This window comes from Gekko japonicus, unplaced genomic scaffold (genome assembly GCF_001447785.1).
Source record: "Gekko japonicus isolate JY-2015 unplaced genomic scaffold, Gekko_japonicus_V1.1 scaffold1195, whole genome shotgun sequence".
In the NCBI taxonomy this organism is placed as follows: Eukaryota; Metazoa; Chordata; class Lepidosauria; order Squamata; family Gekkonidae; genus Gekko; species Gekko japonicus.
Window position 1 is genome coordinate 72,715 of NW_015176007.1, and position 9,578 is coordinate 82,292.

General features: G+C 49.0%; 1 protein-coding gene across 1 annotated transcript in view; it reads right to left on the reverse strand.

The window, feature by feature from the left end:
* Positions 1 to 559: 559 nt before the first annotated feature.
* The window catches only part of ABCA2 (ATP binding cassette subfamily A member 2), a 90,784-nt gene continuing 81,765 nt past the window's right edge, over positions 560 to 9,578 (reverse strand). The window contains exons 43-50 of the mRNA XM_015426491.1: positions 8,662 to 8,803; positions 7,877 to 8,011; positions 6,852 to 6,955; positions 6,590 to 6,682; positions 5,344 to 5,446; positions 4,907 to 5,044; positions 4,548 to 4,754; positions 560 to 4,008 (exon numbers count right to left, since the gene is read on the reverse strand). Coding sequence (XP_015281977.1) covers positions 3,973 to 4,008; positions 4,548 to 4,754; positions 4,907 to 5,044; positions 5,344 to 5,446; positions 6,590 to 6,682; positions 6,852 to 6,955; positions 7,877 to 8,011; positions 8,662 to 8,803 — 958 coding nt within the window. The 3' untranslated portion in view covers positions 560 to 3,972. The remainder of the gene's footprint in view (positions 4,009 to 4,547; positions 4,755 to 4,906; positions 5,045 to 5,343; positions 5,447 to 6,589; positions 6,683 to 6,851; positions 6,956 to 7,876; positions 8,012 to 8,661; positions 8,804 to 9,578) is intronic.

A 9,578-nucleotide genomic window follows, 5' to 3' on the forward strand; every position in this document is an offset into this window, starting at 1 on the left:
ACCAACCACCAAGAATTCCCGCAGTGGCCAACGAAATGGCCCTGATTCTGGCTCAGTGAGGCACAGTAGATGGAAAACTAGCCAGACAAATCAGAAAACGAGGGGCAAAAGCCTGGAGTGTTAAGGCGGCGTGCCAGAGAGCAAGAATCAAAGGCAGTCAGTCCCACAAAGGGCAAGTTTCTGGGATGTCTTTAAAATACACTCATGTCAGCTCCTCACGGGACGGGATGAAGGAATGGATCCCACAGTGGCTCATTCTGGGGATGCACTCTAGATAATTTCCAAAGACACAAGATCTTGAGTTGCAAGTGAGCTGCAGAGGGAGATGACAACTTGGGAAATCTCTGGAAAATTCTGCTGCTTCAAGGAGCCACCATGTGCAATTGGCCCTGCCCTGATTTCTTGCCCCTTGGTGTAGCTGAGGCCACTCATACTCCAGTAACCTCCTCGTTTGTCCAAACAGACTCAACAGGTTTTTTTTTAAAAAAAAAAAAAAAATCCCATGCTTGCAAGAAAAAATTGCACCAGTTTTTTTTTAAAAAAAACAACAACACACACACACACATTTTGTAAGTCTGCACAGCCCGTGCTAAGCATCTCATTTGGCACAACATCTTGCAGGACAGGGAGCTGTCTGGCAAGGAGCCGCAAAGAGGTGAAGGCAGGAAAGCAAGAGGGGCCCTGAAATGGATGAGGTGGAGGGAAGAGAAGCACACAACTGTAGATAATGAGCAAGGGACAGACAGGCAAGGGGTCCAAAAATCCATCTAGAGAGACAGAAGCAAACTACAAAAAAGGGGAAGGGAAAAGAGATAAATATAAGATGCCTTAAAGTACCTTAGACAAATGTTCAGCAAAGCCCTTATGAATCTATCCCAGTGCTCTTCAAATTGATGAGACCTGACTCCCAGCCACCTTCACTGAAAAAGCATACTTTAGGACTTATGCTTGAAAAGATTTACTTCCCAGAATCCAGAAAACTTTTTAAAACTCCCCCCTTGAAGAGGAACCCCTCTCCTTCTTAGGTGTGGTTCCTGATTGGAAGTAGACAGGCAGAGCTGCAACTCACACAGAGGAACACTTCGTAGCCTCTTCAGAGGGTACAGAATCCTGCTGTGTGTCCGCACAGGCAGCAACCAAACAATCCGATCCCATCGGAGGCAGTGGCGTGCCAGAATTTCCAATCCACCTAGTGAAGACTGACTGGAAAGGAATAAGGGCCCAGCCGCAGACTACGCAGAGATACAGCAAGAAACCTCCCCTGTCGATTAAAGACTCCTGTGAGGCTGGTCTCCCACTGTATGCCAGCAGGCTTCTTAGGGTACACAGTTTGAGAATTTTAGTATTCACTGGGAGGGTTAGTTTCGACCATATCCTAAAGAGGCAATCTGCATTTGTAACACACTTGCAACAAGAACTGGAACTGAAAACTGCAGAACACCTATCAGTGTGCCATCAGTTGCAAAGGGCACACTTTTTTTCAAATGGTGCCTGTTTCCCTGCTATGCTCATGGATGGCAGTGACCAGGAAAGGATCAGGCCATTGACTCCATGTCTGTGGCAGGTCAGAGAAACCATCTAAAACAAGCAGCAAGTGCCCAGTCTTCTCTGTATTCCCTTTTCTGCATTTAAAGACATAGGTGCTATTTGAGTTTGATCGTGCCGGATGCATGGCTCTCTGCCTTTTCTTTTTTTTTTTTTTTTTAATTATAGATCTTTATTTTTCCAGACAAACATACATTCACTCTCATCCCATCACCCACAGTCTCCCTTCCCAACACCACTACAGATCTCCGACCCGTCAACCATTTAAAGTAAAATTCCCTTTCTTACTTATTCAACCACTTATAAAACGGTGACCACACGTTCTGAAATACAGTATTCATCTTTCCGCTAACTTTCTGCGTTAAACAGTCCATTTCTGCAACCTCCAATATTTTCATTATCAAATCTTCTTTGGTCGGTACTTTTCTACTTCTGGTCCAAAAAAGATAAAAACATGAATCTGCCCAAGTTCTGCCCAGGAGAGGGGCAGATTTCCTCCTAAAGCACCACCTAGGCCAAAAAGAGCTGATCTTACCTCAAAGACTCTGCTGCAGCTGTACCCATCCCTGCCACTAACAAATGCCTGTAATATTTCTCCAGAGATGATTCAGCACCTTTGAAACATGGCAATGGATCAGGGTATCAGTGGCCTGCGAAACAGTGGACCAACTCTACTGGAGGAGGAGAAGTAGTTCTACACTAGCAGCTACAATAGCTCAAACTAAAGCCTCTGCGTTCAGAGGTAGTTTACTTCTGAATATCAGATGTTGGAGACTGATCGTAGCGCCCTGCTGTCTCCCATCTTGCCCTTGCACTGAGTTTCCCAACAGCATCTGGCCAGTCACTCTTAACAGAACTTTGAACTCCAGGGAACTAGGGGCAAGCTTCCCTGTCACGGGGAGCGGCACCTTCAGACAGCACAGGCATTTGGATGAAGAAAAATCCCCAAGCCCGCTAAGAAAGGTGCTTGGACCTGATCCCTGAAGTGGAACATCCAGCTTTAAATTCTAAGGACCTGAAAAACAGATCCTGCCAGATCAAACACATTGCTGGCAGAAACATCTCCTGTTGACCTTGGGTAGCTCAACCTTAGACACTCCTTCAAGCCCAGGCCTGGCTGCCAATCTCCAGCCTGCCCTTGATTATTGCTGTAATATGTCGCTCCAAAGGGAGTCCTAGGCTCACCCTGATGCCTCCTGTGAAGCCCGTTTCCAAAACAGAATGCAGGCCAGACTGAGCGAATGACCCTTCCCTTGTCCACCCTCAGCTCTGCAAAACCTTGCTCCGATTGCGCCTCCTTTCTAAGCCTTTAAAGCAGATACACTGTTGGTGTTTTCACAGCCATGAGGGCTAGAAGCATTAGTTTATTTTATTTTTTCCATAACAGCAGCATTTCATGATCAGTTAAGTTTAAAAACAGCTCAGGGACCCTTGGTTGGGGTACAGGGAGCAGAGACAGAGAGGGAAGGAAAGAACACACACTCGCACACACTCACAAATACACTTGTTTTAGCACAAGCAAAGAAGTCCGGTAAGTTCAGGGGCATTTTCCAGGTCTGCAAAAAGCAGATGGTTGTACTGATCCCTTTTGGCCCTTAACTTTGTACCGTAGTGAGAAAGAGGGAGCCTGCATCCCCACACGTGCCATATTAGGGAGCATGCTGGACGTTCTCCTTCACACGTCCACTTCAAGGAATCATCTGTCCCCTTTAGGAAATAAAACCTCCAGCCGATCCCTGGGTGCAAAGTCAAGTCAGTCAGTCGGCATCTTCCCTTTCCAAACTCCGGGGAAGACTGTGCAAGAGCCACCCAGAAAAGCAGTGCCAAAGCAGCCAAGCCAGAGAGTCAAGTCAACACAGTAGAAAAGGGTTCAACTCTCCCCCAGCTGGAAGGGGGGGAGGGGGCCAGAGGCAGCGTCTCCTCTTGCAGAAGCATTCAATAGCAGCCAAGAGACAACCGTCAGAGTCAGGAACGCACTTGCTCCTCTGTCCCCGCTGTGGTGCCTACAAGGCTCCTGCGTTAGCACCTTCTGCCCCTAAGCCAGGCCAGTGGCCCTTCAAGGAACCAAGAGGGTTGCATTAAGGAGGAGGGGGCACACAGTTCCACCCATTTTGGTCTGCTGCTGGAGATCGTGCCGCTAACAGCCATCTCTGCTCCCCGTAAGTGTGGCTGCTCTTTTCCAGGCCAGCTCCTCTTTCGTGGGACTTGCTGGTAATAGGTCAGCACCCTCCGGGACGGTCTCTGAAGTCAGATGCTTGCGGAGGCCTCACTGGCAAGGCTTCAAGAGACACCCCTCGCCTCCCGCCACCTCGCTTAACAGGGGCGGCTATCGCTCAAAGGAGGGTCAGGCGAGGGGCAAGGAAAGCGGGTGCCAGGTGGGAGTCTGTGGTTTAAAGCCAGGAGGGGGGCTGCATCCCCCTCCATTTTTCAGCAAAGTGTGTCGGTATTGAAGGAGAGCTGAGCCTGCGGAGACAAGCAAATAAGGAGTCCCAACTGAAAACGTGAGCCAACTGGCACTTCGTAACTGACCACATGGCCAGCTGTAGTCTGAATCAGTGTGCAACTTACAACTTCTCCCATTGGTGGCTTGACCTCCCCTTCCTTCTCCTCCAAGCTCCCTACCTTTGCCCCTGCCCTTCTATGCCATTTCCTGCCCACGAGCCCCATAGGAAAGACCCAATCCCACTCTTTCACTGCCAATCCTTTCCTAGCAGCCTTCTTTGCATTTTTTCTCAATTCACCTTTTGTGTCAATCCTGGCTCCTCCGATCCACCGCCTGCTCTGTTCTCCTTCGTTCAGCCACCTCTCCTCCTGACCTTCAGCTCCCTGACCGTCACCCTGCTCCTCTTTCCCAAATGTCAGACTCTTCACATCTCAGGGCTCCTCGGTGCTGCACGACATTCCTTCTCCCAGCCAAAGTGGCTCCTTACCTCCCTGGATTGATATGAGTCCACTTTGCCCAACTTCCCCCTTCCCACAAGCTTGCTCGCACCACTGCTCACCCGCTCGTCCTCGAAGCTGATCAATCCCTCATCATCTGTTTCCAGGTCCTCAGGCTCCTCCACCACCAGGGCCCGCAGTTCAGTTGGGGCTGCCCGGGGCCGCAAGAGGTTCAACAAGCGTTGCAATGGAGATTCCACTGAACAAGCTGGGCTGGTCTCCTGCTGTTCCAGATTATCGCTCTGCTTCTTGGCAAAGTTCACAAATACCTAGGAAGGGTGGGTGGAGGGGATTGAGTGGGAACAAGAGGATCACGAAGTTGGTTTCTGCTCTCCAAAAGCAGAAACTACAATTTACGGCCCAGCCAGAGAGCTGCAACCCCTCGGCTCAAGGAACTGTCCTAAGCCTCCTCCATACTTACGTTGTCTAGCGTGGTTTGGCTGACGGAATAATCTTCAATGCCTAAGATGTCCACCACCTGCTCCATCTTGCTGAACACTTGGGCTAGGGAGATCTGCTCGGACTTGAGCTGGTACTGCACCTTGGTGTGATGCCTTTCCTGGGGGAGTGGGGAGAGGAAGCGAAATGTCAGTGGCACAAGGGCTCCTGCTCAGCTCTTTCACAATCGATTCTTCTCATGAGTAAACGTCAAGCAGCTAGCTTCCCCCTTCCCCATTCCTCCAAGTTTATGTTAAGTGAAATGCAGTGTGGAATTTGTCCATCTCTATTGCATCCTCTAAGAAGCTCACAGGGTTCTCCATCTCCCTTCCCATTTTATCCCCACAAACATCCCTACAATTGGGCTTTAAAGTAGGACTGGGCAGGAAGCAAAGCCTCTCTTGCTGGAATAAGCCTCACCTTGAGGATAGCCTCTGGGAAGTTCCTGTTGAAGAATCGCACCACCTCCTTGACGTTCAGGCTGGATTTGGTCCGAACTGTGATCATGTATCCATCCCCAAACCTGGCCAGCATGAAGACAGTTGGTCAAGGATCCAATTTCGCCACTTACGTTCCCACCCCCATGAGAACAAAAAACACCTCCTACAAATTTGCCCTGGTTTTGTTTTTACCATTACAACAATTTTTAGATGCATAAGCAGTTAAAAAAAAAGGACGTGTTGCGATCATACCATAAAGTGTGTGTGTGTGTATATATAATGTAAGTTCTCTTGGGATAGTTATTGTGTGTGTGTGTGTGTGTGTGTGTACACATTCAGTAACTATCCCAAGAGGATGTACATCATTCATTAAGAAAGGGTAACCAGATTAGTACAACACCTCTCCTCCTGCCTTCTCTTAGCTGCACCAATTAAGCTATCCTTACACATTACTGCGATCTCCTGCATTTGTTCTTTAACTTACAGAGTGTTATGAGAATGCTAACCAGAGGACCTTTAAAAAAAAAAAAGATTCATTTCAGACCAGACTCTAGACTGTCTGGAGTGCTCCAGATCAAGGCTAAACATGCCCTAAGGCCTGTAGACTTTTGTGCAAGGCAATGCTACTGCTGACAAGTAGCAGTGCCTACAGACCACAAATGCCATGTGGCTTTCACACTTTTTTTTGGTATTTTGCATATGTGTGTATGCATGAAAGTGTGTGTGCACCTGGAAGTCATGGCGACCTCTGGTGACTGACCCCTGCTGGGGGACTGGAGGATATTCAGAGAGGTGGCTGAATAAAGCCTATCCCCGCATCCCGCCTCTGGTATTTCAAGGAGGTCTTCCATCCAAGTACTTGCCGGAGTCGAGCCTGCTTGGCTTCTGAGATCTGACGAGATAGGACTGCCCTGGGCTATCCAGGTCAAAGCTATGGCTTTCACAGTCTGATTTCCCCACCAACCTTGCTTTATTTTTCAGAGGCCAAGAAGGTGGTTGGGGGATCCAATTAGTGGCATTATGGTTGGTGGCCTTCACAGAAACTCTGGATGCTTGAGCAAATGTGCTTCATCCAGTCAAACAGACTCACAGGAACCACAACCCACCTCCTGTTCTACAAGGCAACAAGATGGTAAGATCCTCGCTCACCCACCAAGTACCAACGCAGCTCTGGCTGGAACCTGAAGGTCCAGAAGCCCCCCCCCCTTTGTTATCCTTGTGATTACCTGTTTTTCAGGTGCTGAATGCTGCCAAGACACTTCAGGCGCCCGTTCACCATGATCGCCAGACGAGTGCAGAGGGCCTCACATTCTTCCATGCTGAGGAAAACGAAAAGGAAGGCATCAGCAGAAGTCGTCACGTCACACATTTAGGCTTCCAGTTGCATCAGCTAAGCACATGCTCCTGTTCATTAATCTGTTAATTGTTTTGTGGCTTCAACCGTTCCTCCCCACCACCCCACAGGCAGTAGGAACAGGGCACCCCAACCTGTGCGATGTCAGCACCACCGAACGGCCAGTTTTGATGATGTCCAAGATGAGGTTCCAGAGGAAACGCCTAGCTTTTGGGTCCATACCAGTAGTTGGCTCATCCTGTCAGGAAAGGGGGCAGAGGAGAGAATTAGCCTCCCCCAGACTCTTATCTCCACGATTTCCCTCCCAACAAAGCTTGTGTCAGGGACTGTGGGTCCTACAGTATGCATTTCAAGGGCGGAAGGGATCCAGGAAAACCTGCTCGCGAGATCACTTGCTGCAGATTTGCACAGACTTATATTGTTTTTTTTAAGTGGAAACCTTGCATTGGCTTTTAAAACATGTTTCCTCGGTGAACAGGAACACACACTTTTGGTTTCCCTCTTTTTTGGTGTTGTAATGCTTTGGTTCGGTCACTAAGTGCTACTACAGTACTATCGGATTCAGCACACCTAAAGACACAGCATATGCCTATAGCCATACCTAGGGACCGAGCACAGCAGCACAACACAGTACTGAAGCATCAGTCCTGCTTGTTCGTCACCAAGGACTGTGCAGCAATCTGCATTTGGATATTTCCAAGGCGAAATTATGCTCCAAATTTGCTGGACTGTTTGAGCTCAGGGATATGTGAAATGACAAAAGGCAATCCCAACATTTCAGAATTCCCAATATTTACATCCTAAAATTTCGGGGGTGGTGGTGTAATTTCAGCTTCAGGGTAGACCTGGAATCTGAGTCTAAATGCCAGGTCTACCACCACCATTTTCAGTGGGCAGCATACCTGGCCACTGGTGTCCAGACACAAAATGTACCACCCACGGAAAACTGTCATGATAGACCTGACTTCTGTCTACAGATGCCTTGTATTCATGACCACCCTCCAAAGTATTCCTGAAATTGTATCAATATTCTGGGACATTTCAGGATAACAATAGTCATGCCCTTTCTGAAATACCAAAACAAAATTAAAAGGAAAATTTTTGAACTGCGCAGCCCAATGGCTGTGCCAAACACCTGGCCCATATCTCTGTCCCTCACCAGGAAAATGAAGGCTGGATAGCCAATGAGGGCAATGGCTGTGGACAGCTTCCTCTTGTTGCCACCGCTGTAGGTGCTGGCAGGTTTGTTTGCATATTTGGTTAGTTCCAGCTTCTTCAGTGCCCATTTTACTACCTGAGAAAAGCAAAGGACATCAACACAAAGCTTCTGAGTAATCTATTTAATCCAGAAAACCACCACAAGCAGCTCTGTAGCTGCAATCAATAACATGGATTATAATGTCCATCATCTTACTTCCCTGATGGCAAGTATGATCAGGAAATGAAATATGTTAGCTTTCATTACCATGATCTTCTGGCTATGCACATAGCACACGCACACACACTACCTTCCTTGACTGTCAAGTTGTCTAAGTTGGAACAACCTTGAAAAACAGCTGCAGTCTGGATTTACAGAGAGATGCCAAGCACCCCTTCTTCATGTCTGGATCTAGTGCCAGCAGACACCCCCCAAACCCCCGCCCCAGCTACCAGCCAACTTGCTTGAGGCCAATGGAGAGCTACAGCCATGCACCCATCCACTCTACCTGCATTCAGACCTTACTAAGATTAGCACATTTTATTACATTTATATCTATATCTTAAATTGCTATAAACTGCCGTGGGAGAGGCACAGTCTGAGTGGTTACCTCATGATTTGTGAAGACACAAATACATTTGCATTTTATCTCCCCCCCCCCCAAGTCTTTCTAAAGGAAAGGGGGGGGGAAACTAGTAGACAAAGAGCTCAAGGCATTTTGACATGGCCCTGTGCTGCCGGCTTACCCGTTCCTCATCCTTCCAGGGGATGCCACGCAGCCGGGTATACAGCTCCAGGTGCTCTTGCGCAGTCAACTCATCAAAAAGTGCATCAAATTGTGGACAGTAGCCCAAGCTCTGTTGCACCTGGAGAAGCTCCTTTAAGATGCTGCAGAAACCGGGGAGGGAGGGGGGAGAGATTGGCAATTACAGAAATGAAAGGAGCAAGGTATGAGATGGCAGTCCGGGCTGCGAAGAGAGATTTCTACGCAGCCAGGGTTGCGTCCGCTAGCTCACGCCCGGCCCAATTATTTAGGACAATTCGGTCATTGACAACACTGCCTCAGAGCAGACAAAATTGTAGGGAATTGGACATTGGCTGCGAGGCTTTTGCGAGCTATTTTGCGGATAAAGTCTTAGCGCTCCGCCGCGACCTCCCCGCTACACTTGAGACAGTATGCGAACTTGAGGCCCCTTGGGCGGCTTCGCCGGGGTTGGAAAGGTTCAATCAGCTCAGCTTGGAGGAAGTTGATGGGGTGCTCGCAGCTGTGCGCCCAACCACTTGCAGCCTGGATCCGTGCCCCTCCTGGCTCATTAAAGCGGGCCACGAGGGGTTTCGAGGTGCCTTGGGGGAGATAATCAACAAGTCCCTGTCAGAGGGGCGGTTCCCCGAGGCACTGAAGGAAGCGATGGTCCGCCCTCTCTTAAAAAAGCCATCACTGGACCCGGCCGAATTGGCCAGCTATCGACCGGTGTCCAATTTGCCCTTTTTGGGCAAGTTGATTGAGAGGGCGGTGGCGACACAGCTGCAGGGTTTCCTAGATGACACTTCCTCCCTCGACCCATTCCAGTCCGGCTTTCGACCCGGGCATGGAGCGGAGACTGTACTGGTCGCCCTTACTGACGACCTTCGTAGACATCTGGATCGGGGCGGCGTGGCGGCA